The following is a 25,160-nucleotide window of genomic DNA, read 5'->3' as shown; positions in this document are numbered from 1 at the left end:
CGCTACCAACATGATTTTTGAAAAGATTCCTCCCTAATCTGGCTAATTGGACAAACTATGAAGCGCTCTCTGTGCAACATATGCAAATAAGCTGAGACTAAATCAGCCACCTAAAAAATTGGAACATTTAAAGGTATTTGAATGGCATTTTGATGTTTTTGCAGAAGTTGTGAACGGAAAAGGAGGAGAGATGACTTCATGTTTTGTTATGATTTTTGCATCTGGCTCTCTCTGCCCTCTTCTGAATAATGAGAATAAGAGGCATGTGATGTTTGATAAAAGACTGCTTTGCAGAGGAAAACAGGAGAATTGGATAAAGTATTGGGAAAGGTATTGTCATGAGGAAGCCACTGGACAGCTCACATGGTTAACTGCTGGGTGAAACCAGACACACAGGAGAGCTTCTTTCAGTCCTTTTGTTAGAATTTACAGAAGTATATGGAGATCATGGAAGGTGCTCCCTCAAAGCTGAGCTCCTCCCCCAGCAGCTACTACCTGCCCCGACTGGAAGCTTCCTGGGATGGGGCCTCCACCACTCCTCCCTGACAGGTGCTGCTATGCCTGCCCCTCTTCTACCAAGGAGTGGCTGGGTGATATTGATGACCATCTTTTGTCGGTGTTCGGTGTTGCGGGAGGAAGAAATGCAGCTACTGTGATTTACAACTTTTTAGACTAAGAAAATTCACAGCTGGCCCTGCTATGATGGAAGGTATGGAGGCAGCGAAGAGACTGAATCAAATGGGACGCAGCTTGACATAGTGGCACATATCATAATAGGTACATCTGTACAGAAAAAGATATGTTTATATGGCATCGCAATAGAGTGGTACCTCAGTTTAAGAACAGTCTTATTTACAAACAATTCGGTTTACAAATTCCGCAAAACCAGAAGTAGTGTTCCGGTTTGCGAACTTTACCTTGGTCTACAAATGGAAACCAGATGGTGGAAGGGCACCAGTGGCGGGAGGCCTCATTAGGGAAAGTGCACCTCGATTTAAGAACGGTTTCTGTTTAAGAACAGACTTCTGGAGCCCCTTCTTCGTTTCCGGGGGGGCTTTGGGCGCCCGCCGAGTCCCACGGCCGCAGGCTCGCTCTGCCTGCGGTTTTTCTTAACGGGTCTCCGCTTTGCCGTAGCGGACGACCCTTTTTCGCGGAGCCCCTCTTCACCAGGTAAAGAGGACCGCCATTGCTATTTTGCGCCGCCTCCGGAAGTCTGGAACGGATTAAGTTTGTAAACCAAGGTACCACTGTATTGAAAATCAATGGCCAGGCTGCTTCCAGAACGTTTTTCTCCTCAAGAGCTACTTCATGCTGCAGTTTGACTCTGTTATCTGTGCGAAGAAAACGTTTGACCTTGAGTAGTGTGAGCAGAGCCAGAGGAGCTGCAATTAATCAGCTAAGCAGGGAAAGAACTGATTTGAACAAGGCTGAGAGAAGATCCAAGCTGAAAAACCACACCGAAATCTGGAAATAAGAACTTACTGAAATACCACTCATGCCATTATTGAATATCTATACTAAGGTTTATTTGATCTATTTGCTGTTTGCAGGGTTGTAAAAGGGCAGCTGATGGAAAATATTATTGGCAGCTATGGAGTGATATCAACTAGAGACTGAGAACGCAGCAATGGGGGTCTATCTTAGACATATCTTGTAAGGAGAGCGGGAAACTGGTTTTGGAAATAGTATTAAATTGAATCAATTTGGTAACGGTTTGTAATAATTTGGAAAACCAATAAAAACAATTGCCCCCCCCCAAAAAAAGATTGGTGGAGCAGTTGATAGTTAACAGCTTCTGTGTTTGTGGCCTGGGAGAGGGCCTTCTCTGTGGCAGCCCCTAAGTTGTGGAACTCCCTGCCCCACAGAGGAGCATCTGGCATCTTCATTCTACAGCTGCTGGCAAATGCTGGAGATGGAGCTCTTTGCCCTGGCATTTGACACCTGAGCTGTATTTTTCAGGACCCACCCTTTTGTGATTGCATTCTTTTTTGTAACTGTTAAGCTTTTAAACTGTTTTCAGTGTTGTATTTTAAATTGTTATAACACACCCTGGGACATTAAGGCGAAGGGAGAGATGGTGATGATGATGATGATGATGATGATGATGATGATAAAGTAAAACCAGCTTTATTAGTCCCAACCAAAAATCTTGAAGCAATGTGTAACCTTTTAAGTTGACCAGAGCTCTCTTCAGGCTGGATGTTAAGTACTTTAAGAAGAGGAAGGAAGAGAGACCAATGTTGCTGTGGATGCTGGAAGTCCCGTCTGCCATTTGTAATGTCCAAAAATGAAATGAAGGGGAGTTTTTGCAGAACTGAGCTGTGATTCTTCTGCAAATTTATTTTGGGCTGACTCCGTTTGAATGCAGTGAGAGTCGTTTCTGAGTAAAAGTTATTGGGTTCTTGGTGCAAAAAAAGGTTTCTGGTTGTTGCAAGGCATGCTGGGACAAAGAAGCCAGTGATTACAATTCCTTTGGAAAATATAAATGCCAGTAGAACTAGCAGAGCCCTTCTAAGGCAGAAATACCCTTCAGCTGAATATGACTTTTTGGGAGATGCTGCCTGTGGCAACCCATAACTAGGCATTGGTGGGCTCAAATCATGACCCTTTCTGGCCTCTCATGCCTTAGCTGGTCAGCTTCCTGCCCAACCCTGGGTAGCAGCTTATACTGATGGGGTTTCTCCACCCTGCAGGGACCCCGTCCAGCCCTCTTTGTCCCGGAAGTCTCCTTTGAGCTACTTGTGAAGCGTCAGATCAAGCGCCTGGAGGAGCCAAGCCTTCGCTGTGTGGAGCTGGTGCACGAGGAGCTGCAGCGCATCATCCAGCACTGCTCCACCTACAACACGCAGGTATGGCTTTCCTGACACTAGGGCTATTCCCAATAGCATGGGTGGTTAGAAGGGTTCCAGAACTCCATTTGTTTGGCCTTTTGAACCATCAGAGGTTTATTGCAGGCATTTGTGATTCTACAGATTAAAACAGGGCCTGTGCATGCATTACATGAAAGTAAACACCATTAACTCCATGGGGCGTCTGTGTAAAACATTTGCTTCACAAAGGCTCTCCTGCCAACTGTAAGTGACCTTTGCATTTCCAAAGAGCTCGATGATCTCACAAAGAACTGTGCTCATTTCCAAATACTTTTGGCCTTCTAAAGCAGCACTGAGAAATTTCTAGCCAGCAGGTCCTAATTTTCCAGAGGCTGTCTTCCCCTAAACCACAGCCACCTGCCCCACGCCTCATGTGTGGACATCATGTGAGAGGCAGGTAATTACAACCGCAAAGAAACAACTGAGAACTCTAAAGTGCACTCCCCATTGCTGCTTGGCACGCAGTCATGACTGGCGCTTGCGGAAAGCCCCGCTGGGATCAACTTCGAAGTTGGGTCACCTGGTGTCCTGATGATATCAGGTGATAGACAGGTAGCAGCCCCACCACCTGTCAAGATGTCCTACTGTGTAATAGTGGAGCAGCTCATGAGCTGCCCTGCTGGCTAAATCTTGCTCTACAGCTTTAAATTGCTGCACTTCAAACAGAAGAAACAGAGCCTTGCCCTACATGGCTCTTGCTAGAATTGGGAATATTTTGCTCAAGCCCATTCTGTAACTGGAATAGTTTGTATGTATTGCAAAGAAAGAGAAAATTGCAGCCTGCATCTCCTTTCTCCACACCCTTCCTTAACTCTGGAAGCCCTGCTGAGCTTCAGTTCAGAAAGATCATTGGCTGAGCCCACTCCCAGATGCCCCTTTTGAGCAACTTGCCCCAATTTCCTTCTTCTACCTCCACACCTTAGGATTCCTGCTTTGTCTTTTATTACCCTGCTGACTGAGCTGAAGAGGAGGGAAGAGGTGCTTGCCAGAGCCAGGCCAGTTGCTATGGCAATCATTGCTTTTTTGTAGGTTGCTGCCTGGGTGGTAGTGCCCAAGGCCTAAGCAGCCTCCAGGAGAGGCCTTCGTAGCCTGCTGATGACCTTATTTCAACTGGTCAATTGTAGACAAATACAATGGTACCTCTATGTGAGGGGACAATGAGCTACTTGTGCGTAAAAGGGTTAGTCCCTCGGAGTTTGCTTAACGTAGCAAAGCTCTGCCTTGAGCGGAGCCCTTGGACATGGCTCCGTCAGTCACTGGTAGAATCCGACAGTGGGCGCTTTCGGAAACGCTTCCAGCATAAAAGCTGCTTAACGGAAACGCGTCTCCTAGATTCCCTGCTTCCGGCGAGGGGTGGGGGTCGCTAAAGGGGGCCTTGATACCTCCTCACTGTTCTCACTGGAAGTGTCCCAGAGCCTCCCCTCCGACTTCCTGTCCCTTGCAGCTCCTGCTCCCCCCCTACTGGTTCCTTCTTCTGCTGCTGAGTCTCTTCTATCCTCCTGGAGCCCTTCCGCCACCTGTTCTTCCGATGGCAGTTTCCTGACATCCACCTCCCCTCCAGGCCCCCCTCCACCCCCTCCCGCCTCCTCTTCTACAGGCGGTGAGGCTGGAAAGCCTCAGAAGGAACTCTCCTCGTCCTCAGAGGATTCAAACACTTCTAGCCACTGCCTTCCATTTCCTTCTCCGTCTTCCTCTTCTTCGTCGGAGTATGCCGCCTCCTCACCCCCTGACTCTGGGAACCCTTCAAACACCCCTTCCTCATCAGTGGTCCCGAAGTATTCCCTCCTAAATCGCTCCACCGGCTGCGGTTTTCTTGGGAAACGCTGATGGAACGTTTCTATCAAAACCTCGTCGTGGACTACTTCTGCCGGCACCCACGTGTTTTCTGACTCTTCCTCCCCCTCCCATTCTACCAAGTATTCCACCCGATTCCCCTTCCACCTGGAATCAATGATTCCTGCCACTTCCATGTTGCGTTCTCTCTCTTCTATGACAGGTGTTTGGGTGACCCCCCTCTCACGTTCCCCCCACTCCCGTCCCTCTCGGTACGGTGACAATAATGATCTGTGAAATACTGGGTGCAATTTCATGTGACTGGGCAATCTGAGTTTGAATGCTACTGAGTTAACCTGTTGTATGACCTCAAAGGGTCCCAACCGTTTGGGTCTCAATTTCTTACACCCTCCCTTAAGCGGCAGTCCTTGGGTGGATAGCCACACCCGGTTTCCCACCCTTATGGTTTCACCTTCCCTCCTATTTCTGTCTGCTTGTTTCTTATATTCTTCTTTGGCTTTCTCCAAGTTGAGTTGGAGCTGCCGGTGGATTGCTTCCATTTCTTCCACAAAGTGTTCCGCCGCCGGTACACTCCAGTTCTCCCCTCCTTCTCCTGGGAATGCTCGAGGGTGACACCCATAATTGGCCAGAAAGGGACTCATCCCTGTGGACACGTTTTCCGCGTTGTTGTAGGCAAATTCTGCCAGAGGTAACTTATCTACCCAATCAGTTTCTCTGTCTTTTACATAACACCTCAGATATTGTTGCAAAACCCCGTTTGCCCTTTCTGCTTGCCCATTTGTTTCTGGGTGCCTGGCGGTGGAAAAACTTACCTCCACATGCAGCAAGCTCATTAGCTTCCTCCAGAACCTGGAAGTAAATTGTTTCCCTCTGTCGCTCAAAACCCTCAAGGGGGCGCCATGCAACCTGAAAATATGCTTTACAAACAACCTTGCGGTTTCTTCCGCTGTGACTGCATGTGAACAAGCTATAAAATGGCACATCTTAGTTAGTAGATCTACTACCACCATGACCGCTGTTTTCCCTTTGGATTTCGGTAGATCGGTCATGAAATCTATGGATACCATCTCCCATGGCCTTTCTGGGGTGGGTAAGGGTTCTAATAACCCTGCTGGTGCCAACCTCTCTCCATTTGCTCTTTGGCACCTGTCGCATCCCCGGACATACTCCCGCACGTCTTCCCTCACCTTGGGCCACCAAAACTCCCTGGTAACCAACCACATGGTCTTGTGCTGTCCGAAGTGCCCTGCTGTGGGGCTGTCATGCAATTGTTTGAGCACCTGCCCTCTTAGTTCCCCATCTGGTATGTAGAGTGCCCCTTTGTAATATAGTTTTCCGTTCTTTTCCTCAAACCCCCCTGTGTTCTCACCTGTCTCCCTGAGTTCCCTAAGCTTTTCTTGGGCATATTCATCGATCTCATTACCCTCTACCAGTTCTCTTTGCCCCACCAATGCCGCCCCACAAACCCAGTGGTCCTCAGGGATGATATGTCTTTCTTCCGCCGCTCCTTCCCCCTCTAAGTACTCAGGTTTTCTGGAGAGAGCGTCCGCTCTGACATTCTCTGCCCCCGGCACGTAGCAAATTTCAAAATTGAACTTGGAGAACTCTTGCGCCCATCTTACTTGTCTCTGGTTCAGTACTCGGGCTGTCCTCCAGTATTCTAGATTTTTGTGGTCTGTCCTCACTTGAACCTTGTGTTGCGCCCCGATCAACAGGTGTCGCCATCTCTTGAACGCTTCATGGATGGGGAGTAATTCCCTGTCGTACACGGTATAGTTCCTCTCGGATTTGTTCAACTTCCTCGAGAAGAAGGCACACGGTCTCCATTCTGACGTATCCTGTCCCGGCTGGAGGAGTACGGCGCCCACCGCTCTGTCAGACGCGTCGGTTTCCACTCTCATCGGCTGCTGCAGATCCACATGTAAGAGTTGTTCTTCCGAAGCAAACGCCCTCTTTAAACTTTCGAATGCTCGCTGCGCTTCTTCCGTCCAGACAAATTTCTTCTTACTGCTGAGACAATCCATGATGGGGGCCGTTAAGTGGGCAAAGTTCTTGATGAACTTCCGATAGAAGTTTCCGAACCCCAAAAACCTTTGCACATCTTTCTTAGTTTTCGGTGGTCTCCATTCCAGTACCGCTTGCACCTTGCTAGGATCCATGGCCAGCCCCTTGTCTGACAACCGGTACCCTAGGAATTCCACCTCTCTGGTGTGAAACTGACACTTCTCCAGTTTCACCCACAGCTGGTTTTCTTGCAGTTTGCTCAGTACCTCTCGTACATCTCGCACATGCTGCTCTTCATCCTCTGAGTACACTAGTACGTCATCTAAGAACGCAGCGCAGTTCTTGTAAAGCAATGGTCCTAGGACGTGATTCATGAATGATTGAAAAACGTCCAACCCCCCCTGGAGGCCGAAAGGCATAACGCAGTACTCAAAGGCCCCCAAGGGGGTGAACATAGTGGTTTTCCACTCATCTCCCTTTCTCATACGTATCAGGTTATACGCCCCCCTCAGGTCCAGCTTGGTAAAAATTTTCCCTTTTCTCACCCGGGTCAGAATGTCATCGATTCTGGGCATGGGGAAAGTCACGGGTTCGGACACTGCGTTCAGGGCCCGGAAGTCCACAACCAATCTCGGTTTATCTGTATTTTTTTTGTCCACAAAGAACACTGGGCTACCCCCCACCGCTCGTGACTCTCTGATGAACCCACGCTTGAGGTTTTTGTCAATAAACTCCCTTAACTCCTTCATCTCCCCGTCTGACATTGCATACACCTTGCCCACTGGCAATTGTGCTCCTGGGAGTAAGTTGATTTGGCAGTCAAAGGGTCTGTGCGGGGGCAGTTTATTTGCTTCCCTTTCGCTGAAGACGTTGGCCAAATCTGCATATTGTCGTGGTACCCTTCCTTGATCTGTTGCTTCTATCTTTGCTAACGTGGCCTGGGTACCTACTTGGCCCCCCTTTTCCGTGCAGTGTCCCATACAATGCGCTGACCCAAAGGAAACCACTCTCTGATGCCATCCCACGAGCGGATCATGCAGCGCTAGCCAGCTCGTCCCCAAAATGATGGGCGCTCCTCCCAAGGTGGCTATATTAAACGCTATCAGTTCCGTGTGTCTTGCCACCCTCATTGTCATGGGGACAGTCTGCTGGTTAACTTCTCCTCCCAACAGCGCCCTCCCATCAATCGTGGTCACCTGCAGAGGATTTTTTAAAGGGATGGTTTGTATCTGGTGTGCGGCTGCAAACTCCTTACTCATAAAGTTGCAGGAGCTGCCTGAGTCCAATAGCGCCTTAACCTTTAGCGGGTGTCCGTTTGCCAGTTCTAGCAACACCTCTATTACTAGCGCTGGTCTTGGTGGTTCCGGCGTGGGCACATTCACTGATCCTTGGCCTGGCTGCTGTGCCCCGATGGTTGCAGCCAGGCGTTGGCTTTTACTGACTCCTTAGCTCCCTCCGCCTCCTCCCCAACAGCTCCCGCCATTCCTTGCCATTCCTTTCTTTGCGGACAAACCCTGGCAAAGTGACCTGGCTGTTGGCAGAGAAAACATTTCTTGGCGCCTTTCCCCTCCTTCTTCCGCCCTTCGCTGGGGTTTGAAACTGCGCGCGCGCGCGCTGTTCCGATTTCCATCGGCTCTGCTGGCTGGGAAGGCTGCTCTGGAATCTCTGGAATGCGGAAATCCCTCCAACGCTCCTCTTTCCCTTCCCGCTTCTCCAAGGCTCTGGCCTCCTGGCGTGCTCCTATGGCCAGCGCGGATTTAGTCAGCTGGTCCATAGACTCCGCCCTGGGCGCCCGGGAAAGTTCATCTTTTACTGCCGAAGATAATCCTTCTTCGAACAGCATTTGTATCGGTTCCGCAGACAAATCCCAACTTAATTTATGGATCAACATGGTGAACTCAGTCCAGTACTCACGGACAGATCGGTTCCCTTGCTTACATGCCATTAACTGTCTGCGCGCCACTCCCTGCTCAATCTCACTGGAGAAAATCAGATCCATGGCGCGAAAAAACTTCCTTGTGTCCTTTAGGACCTCGTTATTGGCTGCCATCAGGGGTCTCACCCAGTCTCTCGCCCCTTTTTCTAGATGGCCAATCACAAACGCCACCCTCGATTCCTCATCAGGAAAATCATCAAACTGCAGATTAAGGGCATATTGCATTTCTGTCCTAAAGGCTTGATAGTTCCTGGGATCACCCCCAAATTTCTGCACCAGTCCCGGCACCTTCCTTGAGACTTGGGTGGCTTTTCCCTTCTCTGCATCGTGAGCCCTCCTCTCCTCAAGCCTAGCCATTTGCAGGGCTAACTGAACCTCCAACATCCTGTACCTTTCTTCCAGGCTTGGAACGGCTGCAGCTGCTCCCCCTTCTCCGGCTCCGGCTGGATTGCTCATGATGCCTCTCCTTGCACAAGCGCTTTCAGGGACTGTCGGATTGCTGTGAGGGGACAATGAGCTACTTGTGCGTAAAAGGGTTAGTCCCTCGGAGTTTGCTTAACGTAGCAAAGCTCTGCCTTGAGCGGAGCCCTTGGACATGGCTCCGTCAGTCACTGGTAGAATCCGACAGTGGGCGCTTTCGGAAACGCTTCCAGCATAAAAGCTGCTTAACGGAAACGCGTCTCCTAGATTCCCTGCGTGACAGCTTCCGGCGAGGGGTGGGGGTCGCTAAAGGGGGCCTTGATACCTCCTCACTGTTCTCACTGGAAGTGTCCCAGAGCCTCCCCTCCGACTTCCTGTCCCTTGCAGCTCCTGCTCCCCCCCTACTGGTTCCTTCTTCTGCTGCTGAGTCTCTTCTATCCTCCTGGAGCCCTTCCGCCACCTGTTCTTCCGATGGCAGTTTCCGGACACTCTACTTACGTTCACCTCCGGTTATGTATCCTTAGGGATACGTACGCGGCAAACCCAGAAGTATTTTTCCGGGTTTTGCCATGCATGCATGTGCAGAAGCATTCTACTGCATCGCATGCATGCGCAGAAGCGGTCCCTTTGGTTGTAGAAACCTCGGGACCTGACCAGAGCTCCGGAGCAGATCTCATCTGCAACCGGAGGTACCACTGTACAATGGAGTGCATTAAGAAGGTGCCACTAATAACATCATAAGAAGAGGCGGGGGGGGGGGAAGCCTCTAATACTTTGAAATCTCTATGGGTACATGACTATCTCAAAATCACTTTGAGTCTTACCTCACAAGGAGAATAATACCCCCCTAAAAATTATTATTATTATTATTTATAAATCCCTGCCCATCTGGCTGGGTTTTCCCAGCCATGCTGGACAACTTCCAGCAAAATATTAAAAATACATTAAAACATCAGTCATTAAAAACTTCCCTAAACAGGGCTGCCTTCAGATGTCTTCTAAACATCAGATACAGTAGTTGTTTATTTATTTGACATCTGATGGGAGGGCGTTCCACAGGGCGGGCGCCACAACCAAGAAGGCCCTCTGCCTGGTTCCCTGTAACTTCGCTTCTTGCAGTGAGGGAACCACCAGAAGACCCTCGAAGCTGGACCTGAGTGTCCGGGCTGAACCATGGGGGTGGAGACGCTGCTTGAGGTATACTGGGCCGTGGCTGTAAAAGTAAACACCTCCACCATCCCTAATATATTATCACTTTATGTGTGGATTGTAATCATGAGCAACTTTGGAGTGACAACTTTGGTTCAAAGGTACAGTATAAGTAAATCTTCTAATGATTTGTTTAGAAGTTTACCCAGAGTAATGCAGCAAGTCCTGCTTTGAACACACATTTTCAGACACGTGACTGGTAAGTGGCACCCACTTGGTTACCTTCCAGGTCTTAACAATATTTTGTGGGGTTTAGAGACCTTTAGCATTTTCATTCTTTGTAAATGCTCAAACTGGGTGCATATCAATCAACTTGGGAGGAATGGATCATGTCCTTCTGGGTTTCACGATACAGAGGAAAGGAAAGCTAGGTGTAGTCGGACATGCACTCTGGACTTTAAGAAAACCAATTTCAAAAAATTGAAGGAAGAATTGAGTGAGATTCCTTGGCCAGAAATACACAAAGAGAAGGGAGTCCAAGTTGCATGTGAGTTTCTAAATGGAGAGATGAGCTTGGGAGTTAAGAAGGCCATGTATAGGAAATGGAAGAAAGGGGAATCACAAAGGAGGAGGAGGAGTATACATGAGTAAGCAACAGTTGCAGGGTACAGGTCAGGCTGGCTAAAGCTCTGATGAACTCAGGCTTGCAAGAGAGGTTAAAAAATAATAAAGGTTTCTTTAGCTATGTCCAAAGCAGAGAAAGAACAAGTAAGTGGAAGGTCCTCTACATGGAGTAACGAAGACAGAGTAATGCTATTAGGTGACAAAGCAAAGGCAGAACTAACTATTTGACACCTACTTTTCCTCTGCCTTCACCCAAAAGGAAAGTGATGCCTAACCTGGTGTTAAGAGAATAAATAATGTAAGGGGAGGGCTATGTTCCAAGATAGGAAAAGAGGTAGTAAGTGAACACCTAGCTACTTTAAATGAATTTGAATCTCCAGGGCCTGATGAGCTGAATCCAAGGGTACTAAAGTAGCTTGTGGGTGTAATCTCAGAGCCTCAGAGAATTTGTGGAGAACAGGTGAGGTCCCTGCAGACTGGAGGTGGGCAAATGTTGTCCCCATCTTCAAAAGGGAAGAAAAGAAGACCCAGGTAACTACCAACTGGTGAGCTTGACATCAATACCAGGACAGGTCCTAGAACAGATAATTCAACATTTGGTCTGTGAGCACTTAGAAAAAGATGCTGTGATTACTAAGACCCAGCATGGAGTTTTCAAAAAATAAGTCATTTCACAGTCAGACAAACCTATTTTTTCTCTCTTTTTTTTTTTTTTTTTTTTTTTTTTTTTTTGATAGAGTAAGCTTGGTTGATCAGAGGAATGTTATGGACATAGTGTATATTGATTTCAGTAAGACTTTTTACAAAGTTCCCCCATGATATTCTTGCAAGCAAGCTGGTAGAATGTGAAGTGAATGAGGTAACTGGTGGATTTGTAGCTGGTTGGCAGACCGAACCCAAAGAGTACTCATTAATGGTTCCTCTTCATCCTGGGGGGAAAAGACAAGTGGGGTGCCACAGGGTTCTGTCCTGGGCCCATCGTTGTTCAATATCTTTTTTAATGACTTGAGTGAAGGAATTGAGGGGATGCTTATCAAATCTGCAGATGAGGGACACTTGGCTTGCCAGAAGTACATGTGAAAGGATCTATGGGTCTTGGTGGACCACAAGCTAACATGAGTCAACAGTGTGATGCAGCAGTAAAAAAAGCTAATGCTACTCTAAAACGCATCATAGAATGATAGAGCTGTGGAGCTGGAAGGGACCCTTAGGGTCATCTAGTAGAACACTCTGCAATGTGGGAATATGCAGTTGTCCCATTTGGGGCTCAAACCTGCAACCTTGACATTATCAGCACCATGCTCTAACCAATTCCAGGCAGTATAGTGTCAACATCAAGGGAAGTAATGGTACTACTCTATTCTGCCTTGGTCAGACCACACCTGGAATTCTGTGTCCAATTCTGGGCACCACAGTTTAAGGAGGATGTTGACAAGCTTCTTGGATGGCAACAAAGATGATCAAGGGTCTGGAAACCAAGCCTTATGAGGAACAGTTGAAGGAGCTGGGTATGTTTAGCCTGGAAAAGAGGAGACAGAGGAAATATGATAGCCATCTTCAAATACCTTAAGGGCTGTCACATGGAAGAGGGAACAAGCTTGTTTTTTCCTGCTCTGGAAGGTAGGACTGGAACCACTGGCTTCAAGTTACTAGAAAGGAGATTCCAGCTAAACATAAGGAAGAACTTTGTGACAGCAAGAGCTGTTTGACAGTGGAACAGTCTCATTTGGGAGGTTGTGGACTCTCCTTCCTTGGTGGATGGCCATCTGTCATGGATGCTTTAGCTGTGATTTCTGCATTGCAGGGGGTTGGACTAGATGACCCTTGGGTCCCTTCCGGCTCTGATTCTGGATTATGCTGGAAGTACTGAAATAAGTGAGAAGCTGGCCTCATAACATTGTCTTTCTTCCCATATTGTTGATGGTTTTGCCATAAAATCATTCTTTCAGCATACAATGATGCAAATAAGTAATGCAGTTTTTAAAAACTTTTCCTACAAGTTGTTGTTGGTTCATGTTGCTTTGCATGAGCTGATGGTGCAAAATAAACAAAAGTCAGGTTCCTGCCTTCCATAAGCTTATAGTCTGAATTCCAATGGCTGGGGAGCGAACAAAGTTTGACTATTTATGGGAAATGCTTTTTATAAAGATTTTTCCTTATTATATCCTGTGCTGTGCTTGTTTTTTTATGTATCTTTTGTGTGTATTAGCAGTACAATGGTATTTCAATTGGTGTCTTTGTAAGCTTCATTGGCAAACAAATTGTAGAGCCAAAAGGTAGGTCTTTAAAAAATAAATAATGTCCAAATGCTTCTCTCAATTCCTCCTCACCCCTTTCTCAGGAGCTGTTGCGTTTCCCTAAGTTGCATGAGGCGATTGTGGAGGTGGTGACAGGAGTCCTTCGCAGGAGGCTGCCCATCACAAATGAGATGGTAATGATGGTTGTTTCTTCAGAGAATGGAGGAGTGGAAGCTGGTTCCTGTTCCACATTTGGGGCCAAATGTTCCAACAGCCAATGCCTTTTCTCCTAGGTGCACAATCTGGTTGCAATTGAACTGGCCTACATTAACACCAAGCACCCAGACTTCATAGACACAGCTCTCGTTTCTGCCTCAGTGAGCAGTTCTAAGGTATGACCCAACCACTACCACCCTTTCTACTGCCTTGATGCCTGCCCTAAGAATAACCCCACAGCCCACTCTCACATTTATTCCCTTCTCAGACTGAATCTGTTCCAGATGGTGCCCGGCGATGGAAAAGTGAAAAAGCGGAAGAACCTAGTGCAGATGACAGACCCAAGGGGTCCTCACAGACCTCAGTCTATTCCAGCCCTAGTCGGTCCCATGCAGTCAACCTGCTAGACACGGTCAGCTGTGCGGGAACCTGGAAGTACAGGGTTGGTGAGGTGGAGAGGTGGGTTGGTGACCTAGAGGCAAGAACATTAATTGAAAAGAGGACATTACTGGCTTGAGGACATCCTCTTTGGGTTCTGGGGAGGGTCCAGTGGGGCCTTGTTGAGGTCGTCTGGCCCAACAGCTGATGTGTGGGGTAGCACAGCAGCTGCTTACTCGCATGTCAGCTAAGCAAGCCCCGCTGCCCCCCAAGCTCTTGCGAACTGGAGGGACAGTGGGGATTGTTGAGCAGCTCAGCTGCCCCCACTGCTCCTCCAGGGTGCTCCCAATATACACAGTTTCGGTTACATGCAGGGAGGCCTGCAATGTAACCCTCACATAATTTGGGAGTTGCCTGTACAGATTACCTGTTCTCTGCCCACCCCATGCAATATGCCATATCTTGTCTCACTGATCTTGGCCAAGTGCGTAGAAACTGTTCCACCAGCTCTGCTATCACCACCACCTCTGGCAATTTCCTCTCACAGTAGTCTTCCCTGACTTTCCCTAGCCCATGCCTGCTACACGCAAACTGAGCCAACGTGAACAGCGAGACTGCGAGGTCATCCGCCGTCTTATCAAGTCCTATTTCCTCATTGTGCGCAAAAGCATACAAGACAGGTAACCTCAAGTTGGCAAGGGATTTGGCATGGGCACACATGGGCCAGATGTGTCCAGTTGTGAGAGCATCTGGGTTTGGGATTCTTTTGTACAAAGTGAATGTTCCCTACTTGGGGGAGGGGGAGGATTCCTTAGGAGTTGAGAAAGGAGCATGCAAAGTACTGGGAGAAAGCACAAGATGTCTGTGTCCTTCATATGTACACTGTAGATTTGGATTTCTTCATGATCTTTGTGTATGTGGGTAAATTAAAGATTCCCATCCTCTTCGTTACTCAGAATTACTAAAATATTCCGACTTCTACAGAAGTGACTATTGCAACCAGTTCACAGCTCAATACTTTTTGAATAATAAATGATGTAATTGGGTAAGTAGCAGCTGTTGGTCCAGGGTGTCACCTAAAGAGGTGATGGATCTACCTAGCCCTGTAGGGCCAGCAGGGGAGGTAAGGTTGGGGCAAGAAGGGAATTGTGGCCCAGCAAGGTAAGCCTCGGATGTCTGCAAGATCTCACAAGCTTTATAACAAAATATATTTTATTTCCCCCCTGTAGTGTCCCCAAAACAGTGATGCACTTCCTGGTGAACTACGTCAAAGACCACCTTCAGAGTGAACTCGTGGGCCAGTTGTACAAGCCACAGCTCCTCGACACGTTGCTGACAGAATCCGAGGACATGGCTCAGCAGCGCAATGAGGCTGCCAATATGCTCAAGGTGAGGGGAGGAGGGCAAGGCTCCTTGGACTGACAGGAGATGGGGAAAGTTCTCTCTGGCTCAGCAGCAGTTTCTTTTAGGTTTCCCAAATACTGAAAGAACTGCACTGCTTCTCTGACTTTTGAAAACTTCTAAAAGCCGATATCCAGGAGAACTGACTCTTTACAAATGAAACCCTGCGGCAAGTCCCCTTGCCTTCAGAGTCAGACTAGCGTCCATGCTCTGGCTCCACTACCTTGAAAGCCCAGCCCGTTTGGGTTGAAAGATGGCATTAGAACATCTATTAATCACTCAGCAAGGTCTTTTCTTCTCTTATAGGCATTGCAAAAAGCCAGCCAAACTATCTCAGAAATCCGTGAGACTCAGCTCTGGTGAGGGGAACCCACTGCTTCTGATGGCTCCAATCCACTGAGTACCATTCACCCAGAGCCATGCCAGCCTTCATTTCTGAGCCTTCTGGTGCTGTTTCCCAGTTGGAGCGGAGAGGTCTTGAGCCCTCTTTGGTTCTGGCCCAGAGCAAGAGCCTGTCTAGTTAAGCATTTGGCACTATGGAGCCAGCATCTCTGTGCTGAACTGAAGCCTGGTCCTCATCCACTGCCTCGTCGGTCATTCATGCTTTTCCAGCCTTGCTAGTCCAGTGGGTATTAAATTACTGTTTTTGTCCACATTTTGAATTCCTTCTCTCCACAGCTGTATCCTTGAGTCATTGCTGGTTTGGCCAGTCTACATTCTTGGCAGCTTTTGTCCTAAGTGCAGGAGAGCTTTCTTCCATCCCCAAATGTTGGTGCATTTGCTAAAAATATGAAGTGAAGCCATTTGTTTATGTGTGTCTGCCTCAGCACTAAGCAGGCAGTGGTGTGTATGTGGATCTGCTGCTGAATGTCTTTATTCTTCATTACTGCCGTGAAAGTGGTTGATGCTGGCTAGGCAGAGAAATGGGCACAGGTAGCTTTGAAGACGCTCACAACTATAGAGGTGGGACATCAACTGTTGCAGAGCAGATGATGATAAGAGGAGATCTAGCCTTACCTTTTCCCAGGAGTTGTGTGCAATAGTGCCACACATTTGGGGGCACTATCCCAGTCCTAGTTGGCAGGAAAGGGGCGGCACAACTTCTACACAACCCCAACTTTGCATGCACCTCTGAGCCACGTAGGACCCAGGCTTCGCCTGCTAGTTTCCTGGAATAAACTTGTGTACTGTTACAAATGTGCTGATGGTTTTTATTTGTATGTATGGTGTGCAAAGAGGCTGAGAAGAAAGAGCTTGATTAAAAATGAGTTCTAAATTAAGACAAAAGACTGAAAGTCTCAACACTCACATAGCTTATTTCTAGTCACAAGGATTAGAAAGGTTAAACAAAAGGTGACTTGCCCTCTAGCAGCAGTCAGTACTCTATGGCTACCTGTCTTACTGAATTTATGCTAAATGTACAGCTTTGGAGAAAGCCTGCTGTTTCTGGCAGGCTCTTGTGAATTATGTACATCTCCTCTACACTCTGAAACGGTATACACCAGGTGGGAAAACACTACCAGCTCCAGAGAGCACTAGGCTGGTTTATGGAACAAGGAGGAACTCTGCTGCAGGACCAACACTCTGTTTCCAATCCCTCCCCCCAAAATGCCCAGTAATCTTAAAATAACACACAAGACATCTTCCTTCACACAGCAAGGACATTTGGTCAATTTATGAAGCATCAAATATACAGTTTCTTATGTACAAAGTGGACCAGAGGTGAGGGGGTGGGAGACAGCAAGAAACAAAAAGAAAAAAAATTGCAGTCAGTTTGGAGTCTTCCAGCCATGAATTCTGGGAGAAAGGGCAGAGAGTGGCCCATGCTGCAGAAAATACATGGGCTGGAGCCCACCCACCCCCTCCTCTCTTAAGAGGTTGCTATTTATAATATATAGTATATACACAGGAATCTCTGTACAGCAACAAACCCAACACAGGAAGTGCAGTGCAGGGTAGGGATAAAGTGCATGCTGGGGGGAGGGCAAAGGGTGGGAAGATCTGATATGGAGAATGGGGGGAGGGAAGGAAGGAGAAGGGAGCCCAGACCCCGCAGGATGGAACTGGGAGCAACCACAGCAGGGTGAAAACTACCACCACCTACAGGCAGGACTCCTGAGTTCCTTCAAGGCTGTGGAGTCAATTAGCGGAGGAGGATGGAGAAGCTGAGGAATGGAGGCTGAGAGTCAGTGAGCCTCCTAAAACCCTCCATTAACTGGTCCTCTGATTATTTTCCCCCATCCTCCAAAGAGCTAGAGGCCAGAAATCCTGCTTGCTTTTGTTGAGCAGTTATTCCTAAAACGTTGATGTGGCACACTGGCATGACTTGAGGAAACTCACGTGTCGTGTGCAGCAACAATTAGGTTTATTAAATAATTCTGGTTCCTGTAAGGTTCCAGCTTTTGCTGCCTCTGAAGCCGGGTCCTTCTGCTCACACACTGCAGAAAGAAGAGCCGCCTTCAGAGAGGGTCAGCCATTGCCCGTCACTACTCTGGCTGGGCCTCCACTTTTCTATTTAGAAAAATAGTGTGCTTCTACTATCAGAAGCACCACTTTAAAATGTAAAATAATTTCTTCCACCAACATTCATAGCATCTCCTTAAAAATATACAGACGAGGCACTGTAACTTTTATGTTTTGAAATCATCCTCTGGCACCCTTGAGCCTACCTCCATATCCCTTTGCCCGGAGTCCTGTCTCCACACGGACTAGACTGGGGAGGGTAGTGGCTCAAGGTAATGTCTTTGGGGAAGGGAGAGTGAGAGGAAAGGTGAGGCATGAATGGGCCCCATTAGCTTGGTTTGGGACAGGAAAAACCGGATCCCACCTTTTTTCTAGAAGCAAAGGAATGAGGAAGTAGGGGGTTAAAGTGCATCTAAGCTCCCAAGGAACCAGTGTGTGTGGCAGGTGGTAGTGTCTCTCCCCTATTGGTAGGCAGAGAAACACTCTAGGATAAAAGAACAAACTGGGCGGGAGGAGACAATTACACCCCACCCTCCACTCCTATATTCCTCTCTATGCAGTTCAGTGAGGGAATATATCCAAAGAATATATAACACCCCCCACCCTTTTAAAATGTTTTCAGTGCAAACCCCTTGATAGGGGTGGGAAGGGAGTAAGAATAGCCCTTTGTGAATAAGAACTGAGAGGGCAAGACAGATTCCTTCCCAGGTTCCCCCAAAATACTGATGATCTGCCCTGCTCTACATATTATCTTCCTTCCTTCCTTCCTTCCTTCCTTCCTTCCTTCCTTCCTTGTAAACAGCAGAAACTCATAAACTCTGTGCAAACTAAAAAGGAGAGCCTCCTTTCTGCAAAATGCCAAGGAGACCAAAGCCCCGTCTCCATTCCCTCCTACAGAACAAGCCAACAGGCAGAGAAGTGGAAAAAGCTACTTTATAAAACTATGAAAAACTATCCTTCAGAAAGATAAAACCCCTGGCGACCACCACAGATGCCACCAAGCAGGGGTGGGGAGAAAGCATGCTGGAAGCATCCAGGCAGCAAAACATTAAAAGGCTTGGGGAGAGTGAGGGGAGAGAAGCAACCTGCAGGCCCCGTGCCAGGACACACTGGGCCACAGAGCGCAACGAGGCGCTTGCAGTGCCTTTCACTGGGACGCAAGGGATCTGCCTGCAGCTGCCCTGCCTTGTTGAGACTTCTCTCCGCGCCCCCCCCCCCCCCCGCTGCTTGGTAGGCAAGGGGGACACAAACAGGAACACCTGGGCAAGGGAGGCATTGCTCCCACCTGCAAAAAAAGAAAAAAGTGCCACACTCTGTTGGCATAGAGTAAGGCTTCTCTTCCATGCAACTACTACATGCTTAAGTCAAGCCCAGGAGAGAGACTGGTAACTATTTTTGCCCCTCTTTGTATAGCTGAGAGTTACTACATTCCCATCTTCAATTGACTGGGGATGTTCAGGGCTGAGCCCTGAGAAACTAATGGAAATAGTGCTTTAGATGGTCTGAACATTGCTTTTTAAAAAGTAAGTACGCTAGAGACAGCTTTCAGAACTGCTGTTGGGGTAGAAGAACCATTGGCCTGGCTGCGTGTGTATGGCCCACCTAACGGTGGCTGGGAGTAGGGCAGTAGCAGCTTCTCCAGCAGACTCATCATCACAATGCTTATCAGGGCAGCCTGAAAGAAGTGGCAGAGAAGCAGTTCCTAGGTTGTGTGAACTGGGCCTCAGCCAGTTCCTTTAAACACTCAATCGAGAGTTCAAATACAGTAGCAAAGCTTGCTTAGCCTTTTGTGGCATCAAATCCCAAGTGAGGAATTGGCTGCAAACAGAACTGTTGGTCTAGAACAGGGTTTACCAAACTTGGGTCGCCAGCCATTATTGGACTACAACTCCCATCATCCCTATTTTCTGGGCCTGCTAGCTAGGAATGATGGAAGTTGTGGTCCAACAACACCTGGAGACCCAGGTTTGGGAAACCCTGCTCTGGAACATACCCACCTTTAATTTGCTGCTCTGGCCATCTGCTACCGTTCATTCACAGCTGCTATTAAAAACTGGAGCAGACAGATATTTCAAGTTAGGCGGGGAGTGGGGAGCAAGAGTTTCTCCTTCGGTCATCCGAGCTGAAAGCAATGCTCTTCGGGCAGGTCTGATAAATGGCCACCTGCTATGTAAACAAGACACACGGGAGGCAGCCATGGGGGGCTGCCTGCTACTTGGCTAACATTTCACGGAGACTTGGTGCAGGTGGGCAAATGCTGGTTCACAGTCCAACGCCAGGAGCAAAAGAAGTATCAGTCATTCGAGAGAGTGGGATCGTGCAAAAGTGCAAGTTCCACTCTACAGCTTATTCTTATGCCTTCAAAACTGCCACACTGCACAAGTTGTCCCTGGCACTAGCATGTCTGACTTGCTTTGCACAAAAACAGCAGATGGTGCAATTAAACTGTTCCTGGACTGTTCCACATTGAACTGCAAGGGGAAACTGCACTGTCAGATCCTTCCCCCCCCCCCCCCGCACACACAGCCAGCGAATCAGGGAAGAGAGGCTGGAATCCGCCCTGGCACCTGGTTTTTTAGACCACCCAGAAACAGTTTTACTGCTTCGCATGCTGTTTGCATGAATGAGGTATACATACACCATACCATCTCCATCTGTAGCACATTTAGGGAAGAGTCCAAGGGGAAACACTCTGCGTGGCAACAGATCACAATGGCTGCACAAATGCAGAAGAGTTTTCCCCTCTCGCACCTCATGTTTTCAACGTCTCTGAAAAGTTGCCGCATAGTCCTCAGACACCCCATTTTCTGACCAGAAAAGGGGAGGGGTGACACGAAGGGAACAGAGAAGCCCAAGTGCTAAGTGGCGCCACCCTCAGGCCACGAGTGGGATTGCAGATCCCAATTTCTTCCTTTCCGAGGCATTGGTTGGAAGGATGGCCTCTCTCAGTTCTGATCCTAGGAAAAAGAGGGAGGGGGTATGGAGTGGGGAGGAAGAAGGGGAATGGCCAAAAAGGTCTAGACACCCACTGGCCCCCACCCCTCCTGACCACCTCACAGCTGTGATGGGAGAAGCCCCGAGCTCCGATATTTATATATTTATAACCTATCAACTCCGTGGTGGCAGTGTTCCTCACACGACGGTGCTGATTCTGTTCACCGGCTTCTGTTTCGGGTTGGGGGGCCCTTGGGAGGGCATGGCTTGAGGGACCCCCTGGTGCATGGAGATGTGCTGGGGCAGGGGGGAGGTAGGGGCAGCTGGAGAGTGGGGACTGAGGGGCGTGTGAGGGGACGGAGGCGGGAGGGGTGGGTAGGAAGGGTGTGGGGGGATGGGGGAATGGGGAGGGGGCATGGGAGGCTGGCCGTGGTGCTGCTGAGCTGGGTGCGCAGGGTGGCCGTGGTGTCCAGGGTAGGGCCCCATGCTGGGGGGCGGAGGCGGCCGCTGCATGAGCTGGGCAGGGTGGTGGCTGAAGATAAAGTGCTTTGGGGCCTGGGGCCTATGCAGGGTGTGCTGCCCACTGACCCCCGACTGATGCAGCTGCTGTGGGTAAGTGTGGGCCAGGGCATGCTGGGGGGCAGGGCTGTAAAGGGGCAGCGGTGAGGTGGGCTGGCGCCCATGGAGGAAAGGGGGGTGCTGGGAGGCGGCGGCAGCAGCAGCCGCCATCTGGTGGGCGCGTTTCTGCTGGACGGGCCGGCCGAGGGTGTAGTGGTGGTGGGGCTGTGGGGTGGGGAAAGCTGGGACGGCCTGCTTCTGTGGTGGGGCGGAGAGCGGGGGCTGCTGGGAGTGGTGGTAGCGCTGGACCTGGGGAGGCAGGGGGTTGGAGGGCAGGGCCAGTGGGGGCGGGGGTGGGGCCGGCTGCTGGGGAGGAGGGGGCTGCTGGGGGTAGGGAGGAGGGGGCTGGGCCGAGGGGCCGTGGCAGTACTGGGCGTGGAGAGCCTGCAGCTTGGACTGGCTGCCGTCCGGGAGGGAGGGGTGGCTGTGATGAGGGTGGTGGTGGTGAGAGGAGGAGGCCGAGGAGGAGGAGGCGGAGGCCTGGCCAGGGGGCGTCTGAAAGGGGCCCTTCCCACGCTTGCTGCCGAAAAGGGAGCCCAGGAAAGACGAGGAGTTTGAGGGGGGCCGAGGCTGGGGCTTGTACTCCTCGGGAGGGGGAGGCGGTGGCACTCTCTGGTGGGGGCGTGGGCTGCTAATAATAGACCCCTGAAGGGATGTAGGTGGGTGGAGGGAGAGGAAGCAGAAAGGAGAAAGGGAGACACACAGAGAGAGAAAGATGGGGTGTTAGACAACTGGCTCCTATAATTCCCCCACACCTATGGGGCTAGGACTTGATACTCAAAGATGGCCATACTTTTCTGCCTGCCTGAAGAAGGGCTGGCTTTAACTAAAAGTAATTCAGACTGGGACGAGTCCGCCAACTCTTCTGCACCAAAGAAATGACTTCCCACATCCCTTAAACCTCTGTGTCTTCCTCTGCTAAGAGTGGAAGTAAATGCGAAAGAGAGAGCGAAAGAGAGAAGAGAGAGGCTGCAAGGCAGAGAGTGGGAAGGCTTGGGGAAACTCCACCTGTGTCCCTCCCCACCCTCAATCTCTGGCTCCCTTTCCTCCTCCTCCTCCTCCTCCTCCTCCTCCTCCTCCTCCTTCAGCCCACTTACTTCAATTGTGCTGTCCAAGGATCCCACGCTGTTACGGCGGCCCCGCTTGCCTGCAACAGAGCAGGGGTTAGCGAGACCTGATCTCCACCCTCCCCCTCCCTTACAGCCAACACTCCCACTTTGGAGGGGAGGGAAAAAGGGGAGCCCAGGCCAAGAGCCCCCAGCCATCCCGCAACCCAATCCCACAAAGCACAGCAATAGAGCAGAGGAAGAGTTAGCAGAAGACAGGACCTAAAATACAGAGAGAGTCTCCTGCCCCTCTTCCACTTCAGTCAGATGCAGGGTGGCCATGGTCTTTCGGGCCTATAGGAAGCAGGGGGCCTCTTCTGCTCTGTGTATGCCCTCGGCAGTGTCCTGCCCCCCTTTTAACACACACACACACACACACACACACACACACGTTGGGTTTCTTCAGGCACTTCCAAGCTGATATTTTAGGTGAGATTCAGTCACAGACCACAGCATTTGAGCTGCGCAATTATAGCTAAGTGAGAGGTCTTGTGCAACAAACCCATTTCCTGAAAAGTTCAGACTTTAGCAGTAAGGGAAGTGATAGGAAAATGTGTGGGGTAGCACTTTGCTTTGATGCAATGTCATCTAACCTCTCAAGATGGGATAGGCAGCATTAAGCAATAATCTCCCGGTGAACAAATAAGAATGCTCAACAAGCCCCCTTCCTCACAATCAGGTTGGCTCCAAAAAGCGACAGAGACACACATCCATTCACCAAAAGCACGGAGTCACCAGCAAACAGCAGCCACCCAATCAACACTACGAATCCCAAATCCCGGGCCTCAGTGTTTTTTAGTCAGATGTGTGGATTAGAATTAAAATCATGGTGGATGAAACATTATCCATACGTTACATGTTCTTTTTAGCCAGTAGAGGGAGCCACAATAATTACATTCTAGAGATGGGCTGATTTCTGGAGTGGAACCAAAAGCAAAGTTTGAGAAGAACTGAGCTTTTTAAAAAAAATCTGGATGCCACCAAAACATCTATGTGAAAGACAGCGTGTCAGGAGATTCATAAGGACCAGGCTGACTTTCTCCCAGGGAGACATATGTCAGATAACGTAAGAAACATAATTGACATTATAGAATTGTTAGAAGTTAATATTAATACGAAGGCGGTACTTATATTTGTGGATGCGGAGAAAGCCTTTGATAATATTTCTTGGAGTTTTATGAAGAAGAATCTCCATGGGATGGGGGTAGGCCAAAGGTTTGAAAACGGTATAGGTGCAATATATTCTGAACAAAAAGCAAAGTTAATTGTAAATAATGTGGTTACCGAAGAATTTCCCATAGAAAAAGGGACACGACAGGGGTGCCCAATATCCCCACTACTTTTTATATCCGTCTTGGAGGTTTTGTTAAATATGATTAGGGGGGACCAGCTGGTTGAAGGAATTCAGGTCGGAGCTAAACAATATAAACTGAGGGCCTTTGCAGATGACCTAGTATTGACTTTACAACAGCCAGACACTAGTACGAAAAGAGTTTTAGAACTAATTCAAGTTTTTGGTCAGGTAGCAGGATTCAAGTTGAATAAGCAAAAAACTAAAGTCTTGGAGAAGAACTTAACAAATGATGAAAAAGAGAGGTTTCAAAGTGAAACTGGATTAATGGTGGCAAAAAAAGTGAAATATTTGGGGATTAATATGACATCTAAGATTGTGAATTTATTTAAAGATGACAAATGTTGGACAGAGGTAAAGAAAGATCTAGAAATATGGTCAAATTTGAAACTTTCCTTGTTAGGTCGAATTGCTGTAATTAAGATGAATGTATTGCCTAGAATGCTATTTTTGTTTCAGACATTACAGATTGTGGACAAAGTGGACTGTTTCAAGAAGTGGCAGAAAGATATATCTAAATTTGTCTGGCAGGGCAAAAAGCCCAGAATAAAATTTAAGATATTAACTGATGCAAAAGATAGAGGGGGGGTTTGCCCTGCCGGACTTAAGACTGTACTATGAATCGGCAGCTTTCTGCTGGTTGAAAGACTGGCTACTTCTTGAGAATACAGACATTTTGGATTTGGAAGGATTTGATAATAGATTCGGTTGGCATGCATATATATGGTATGACAAGGTAAAAATTCACAAAGGATTTAAAAACCATATTGTCAGGAAAGCATTATATAGTGTTTGGATTCGATATAAGGATTTGTTGGAAAATAAAACCCCTAGGTGGTTGTCACCAATAGAAGCCAAGGAAGTGAAAAAACCTAATATGGAATCCAAATGGCCAAAATACTGTGAAATCCTAGAGCAAGAGAGTGGAAAAATTAAATTACAGAGTTTTGAGAAAATAAAGTCTAAAGTACGAGATTGGCTTCATTATCATCAAATAATGGAGGTGTTCAAACAAGACAGGAAAATTGGCTTCCAGATGGAGAGATCAAAACTAGAAACAGAGCTGTTAGAATCCAATACTAAGAACTTATCAAGAATGTACGACTTGCTGTTGAAATGGAATACATTGGATGAGACAGTTAAATCAGCCATGATTAAGTGGGCACAAGACATTGGTCATGACATTATGTTTGCGGATTGGGAACAGTTATGGACCACCGGTATAAAATTTACGGCATGTAATGCCTTAAGAGAAAATATTATGAAAATGATTTACAGGTGGTACATGACCCCAACCAAGCTCGCAAAAATCTATCATTTGCCCAATAATAAATGCTGGAAATGTAATGAAACTGAAGGAACCTTTTACCACCTTTGGTGGACCTGCCCGAAGATTAAAGCCTTCTGGGAAATGATTTATAATGAAATTAAGAAGGTACTTAAATGTACTTTTCATAAGAAACCAGAGGCATTTCTCCTGGGCATGGTCGGCCAATTGGTATCAAAGAAGGATAGGACGTTTTTTATGTATGCTACCACAGCAGCAAGGATCCTCTTAGCAAAGTATTGGAAGACACAAGAACTACCCACACTGGAAGAATGGCAGACAAAGGTGATCGACTATATGGGACTAGCGGAGATGACCAGCAGAATCCGTGA

The 25,160-nt window shown here is 48.3% G+C and overlaps 2 protein-coding genes across 14 annotated transcripts in view; one reads left to right on the top strand and one right to left on the bottom strand.

Moving 5' to 3' along the window:
• Nucleotides 1–16,226, top strand: part of LOC310834736 (dynamin-1-like protein) — a 34,028-nt gene extending 17,802 nt beyond the window's left edge. For 2 of the 4 annotated variants that reach the window (XM_083718922.1, XM_083718923.1), the window contains exons 12-18: nucleotides 2,694–2,849; nucleotides 13,139–13,228; nucleotides 13,328–13,426; nucleotides 13,519–13,662; nucleotides 14,199–14,308; nucleotides 14,858–15,017; nucleotides 15,336–16,226. In XM_083718922.1, the coding sequence (XP_083575048.1) occupies nucleotides 2,694–2,849; nucleotides 13,139–13,228; nucleotides 13,328–13,426; nucleotides 13,519–13,662; nucleotides 14,199–14,308; nucleotides 14,858–15,017; nucleotides 15,336–15,392 (816 nt within the window). In that variant the 3' untranslated portion in view covers nucleotides 15,393–16,226. Of the gene's footprint in view, nucleotides 1–2,693; nucleotides 2,850–13,138; nucleotides 13,229–13,327; nucleotides 13,427–13,518; nucleotides 13,710–14,198; nucleotides 14,309–14,857; nucleotides 15,018–15,335 lie in introns of all 4 variants that reach the window. The other 2 variants (XR_014559350.1, XM_083718924.1) reach the window with 2 other exon arrangements.
• Nucleotides 16,227–16,676: 450 nt separating this feature from the next.
• IQSEC2 (IQ motif and Sec7 domain ArfGEF 2) overlaps nucleotides 16,677–25,160 on the bottom strand; it is a 165,228-nt gene continuing 156,744 nt past the window's right edge. For 7 of the 10 annotated variants that reach the window (XM_083718313.1, XM_083718314.1, XM_083718315.1 and 4 more), the window contains 2 exons: nucleotides 22,142–22,191; nucleotides 16,677–21,689 (listed from right to left, as the gene is read on the bottom strand). In XM_083718313.1, coding sequence (XP_083574439.1) covers nucleotides 20,625–21,689; nucleotides 22,142–22,191 — 1,115 coding nt within the window. In that variant the 3' untranslated portion in view covers nucleotides 16,677–20,624. The remainder of the gene's footprint in view (nucleotides 21,690–22,141; nucleotides 22,192–25,160) is intronic. The other 3 variants (XM_083718311.1, XM_083718320.1, XM_083718312.1) reach the window with 3 other exon arrangements.

This window comes from Podarcis gaigeae, assembly GCF_964106915.1.
Source record: "Podarcis gaigeae genome assembly, chromosome: 17".
Taxonomy (NCBI): Eukaryota; Metazoa; Chordata; class Lepidosauria; order Squamata; family Lacertidae; genus Podarcis; species Podarcis gaigeae.
The sequence above is the reverse complement of the archived record's forward strand: the minus strand, read 5'-3'. Positions and strand labels throughout refer to the sequence as shown.